Source organism: Cyprinodon variegatus, unplaced genomic scaffold (assembly GCF_000732505.1).
Source record: "Cyprinodon variegatus isolate N-32 unplaced genomic scaffold, C_variegatus-1.0 Scaffold322, whole genome shotgun sequence".
NCBI classification, from domain to species: Eukaryota; Metazoa; Chordata; class Actinopteri; order Cyprinodontiformes; family Cyprinodontidae; genus Cyprinodon; species Cyprinodon variegatus.
Window position 1 is genome coordinate 198,542 of NW_015150775.1, and position 2,403 is coordinate 200,944.

At 40.7% G+C, this 2,403-nt stretch overlaps 1 protein-coding gene across 1 annotated transcript in view; it reads left to right on the plus strand.

Moving 5' to 3' along the window:
- Positions 1 to 2,403, plus strand: part of med24 (mediator complex subunit 24) — a 35,754-nt gene that overhangs the window by 3,258 nt on the left and 30,093 nt on the right. Inside the window, exons 6-8 of the mRNA XM_015384756.1 lie at positions 1,299 to 1,522; positions 1,650 to 1,761; positions 1,838 to 1,988. Of these exons, the coding sequence (XP_015240242.1) occupies positions 1,299 to 1,522; positions 1,650 to 1,761; positions 1,838 to 1,988 (487 nt within the window). The remainder of the gene's footprint in view (positions 1 to 1,298; positions 1,523 to 1,649; positions 1,762 to 1,837; positions 1,989 to 2,403) is intronic.

The window sequence follows — 2,403 nt, forward strand, 5'->3', positions numbered from 1 at the left end:
ATCCTCTAATAAAGGCCCCGGCCTATATTAGAGGATTTACGGTACTTTTACTCAATTACAATTTTTAAGTACTCTTTCCACCTCTGGTTGTGACAAACACCAGATACAGCACTGGGACTTGATCAACAGCCGATACCGCACCGTGACGTCACTAACCAGTAGGTGGCAGTAGTGTTCTTTGACAAACATGGATGCCTCCAGTAAAGCACATTCACATGAAAATTACTCTGAATTAGAAACACTGATCATTTATTGAACAGGACGGAATAATTTCATATTTAAAGGACTTTCAGAAGTTTGAGTACTTTCAGAAGTTCTCCTTTAAAACCTGTCTTTTAGCTGTTTCCTAACTGTCATTAGGGATGACACAGTCAGTCAAATTAATCCTTAATAATGGATTACTGAAATAATCGTCAACCAATGTAGTAATTGATCAGTCATTAACTGTTGTTTACACCCACTAACATGTGCCAATAGCTGCCAAAGCATCTACCTGGAGCAGTAATTATGCCAAAATTGTAAAAATATTCATTGTTCTGGTTCAAAGCCATTATATTGCTCAACAAGTTAAAATTTTTGTTGGTGTTAATTAACTTAGCTCTGAGCAGACGCTTTTCTGTCCCATTAAAAAAGCACTTACTAATCCACACAAAGTCTGACGAACAACAAACTTGACTTTTCTTTGAGCAGATATTACTGAAGGATTCTTTAATCTTGCACAGCATTCTACATTTAACGGTCAAAAACTGTAGAGCTCAGGTAACTACACCACATTCTAATTTCTTTCTGAACTGACGTGACACAGCACTTTTCGTATATTTTCAATGACGTCTTTTAGGTGGTGCTTTTCTACAAAAACATAAAAAAATGGAACCTTATTGTTAAGAAAATATCTAAATATGCTGAAGGCATACACAATAATGAACAATGTTAAAAACTGACATTTTTGGCTCCTGCATAGTGTTTTATTAACTTTGAACAGCAGATTTAATGAAGTAATGGTCGTAAGGACGGTGACACTGTGGTTATATCACTTAATCTTGAAGATCGGTATAAGAATTTATTCTAAATTTGAATACTTTCTTTTAACACAACCCTACTAGTTTTCAAGTGTTTATTGTATAATTTTTTTTTCTCCTCTAAATACACCAAGATTAAATTCATAACTTTCTAAAAAAAAAAAAAAAAAAAAAAGTAACGTTCCACAAGGCTTTTGGAAATAAACAAGAAAGGTCTCTCTGCATGGCTAAGGGGATGATTGGTTTAGCTCCTCTGCTTTTTGTTTGGTGCCCATTCAGCTGCCACGGGAAGGCTGAGGAATGCATCGGATTGTGCCGGGCCCTGCTGGGGGTGGTGGTGTGGCTCCTGCAGGGATGTGCGTTTTACTGTGACAAACTGAGAGAACTGGGTCCATCGGCGAGCACAGAGGCCGTCCTCAGAGCCTGCCAGGAAAGGCTGCACGGCCTGATGAGCAGCACCAAGAACAAAGCTCTGGTCCATATCGCCCGGCTGGAGGATCAAGGTATTTAGAGTTGGATTAGAGCCTTTGATATAAGAGCCTGACACCCAAAAGGAAGGAAACCACGTCTCCACATCCTTGAAGCGCCCTGCTCTGCCTGCCAGACCTTACAGTTTCTGCTTCTCCACAGGTTCCTGGGCTAACGTTGAACAAGCAATGATTAAAGTGACAGACGGCCTCTGTGACGTACCAAACCAGACACTGAGGACTTCAATCGAGGAAACCTTGTCTTTGGTGAAAAGGTGAAGATGATGAATTTGGTTCGACTCCAACAGGAACCTCAGTCCGACATGATTAACCGTGTCTGTTGTCCCCCAGTATTCCCCACATGCTCTCCGTGCAGTGTGAGCCTCCTGCTCACGCCTCCTTCCCGTCTGTCCATGCTTTCATCATGCTGGAGGGAACCATGAATTTGACAGGGGAGACGCAGCCTCTGGTGGAGCAGCTGATGATGATTAAAAGAATGCAGGTGAACCTGAGCATTTGAATAAACTACGGCTACAACTAGCAATTATTTTAATAAGCTGATAGCCAAAGGTTTCTTAAAGGAAAAGTCCAGACGGCAAGGAATAATAATGGATCATTACTTATACCTAAAACTAATACATTTGCGTTGATTTAATTAATTTAGCATTATTCAGTTAATAAAATAAAAATAATTTTCATCCTGATCGACTCTGGGAGCGGCCATTTTCTCCCAAATATAGTAGCCCCTCCCTCCTGCCATCTTCCAGCAGTGACGTCACGGTGCGGTAAGCCTAGCGCCATTCTCCCCGCTTTAAGATGGCAGGAGGGAGGGGCTACTATATTTGGGAGAAAATGGCCGCTCCCAGAGTCGATCAGGATGAAAATTATTCTTATTTTATTAACTGAATAATGCTAAA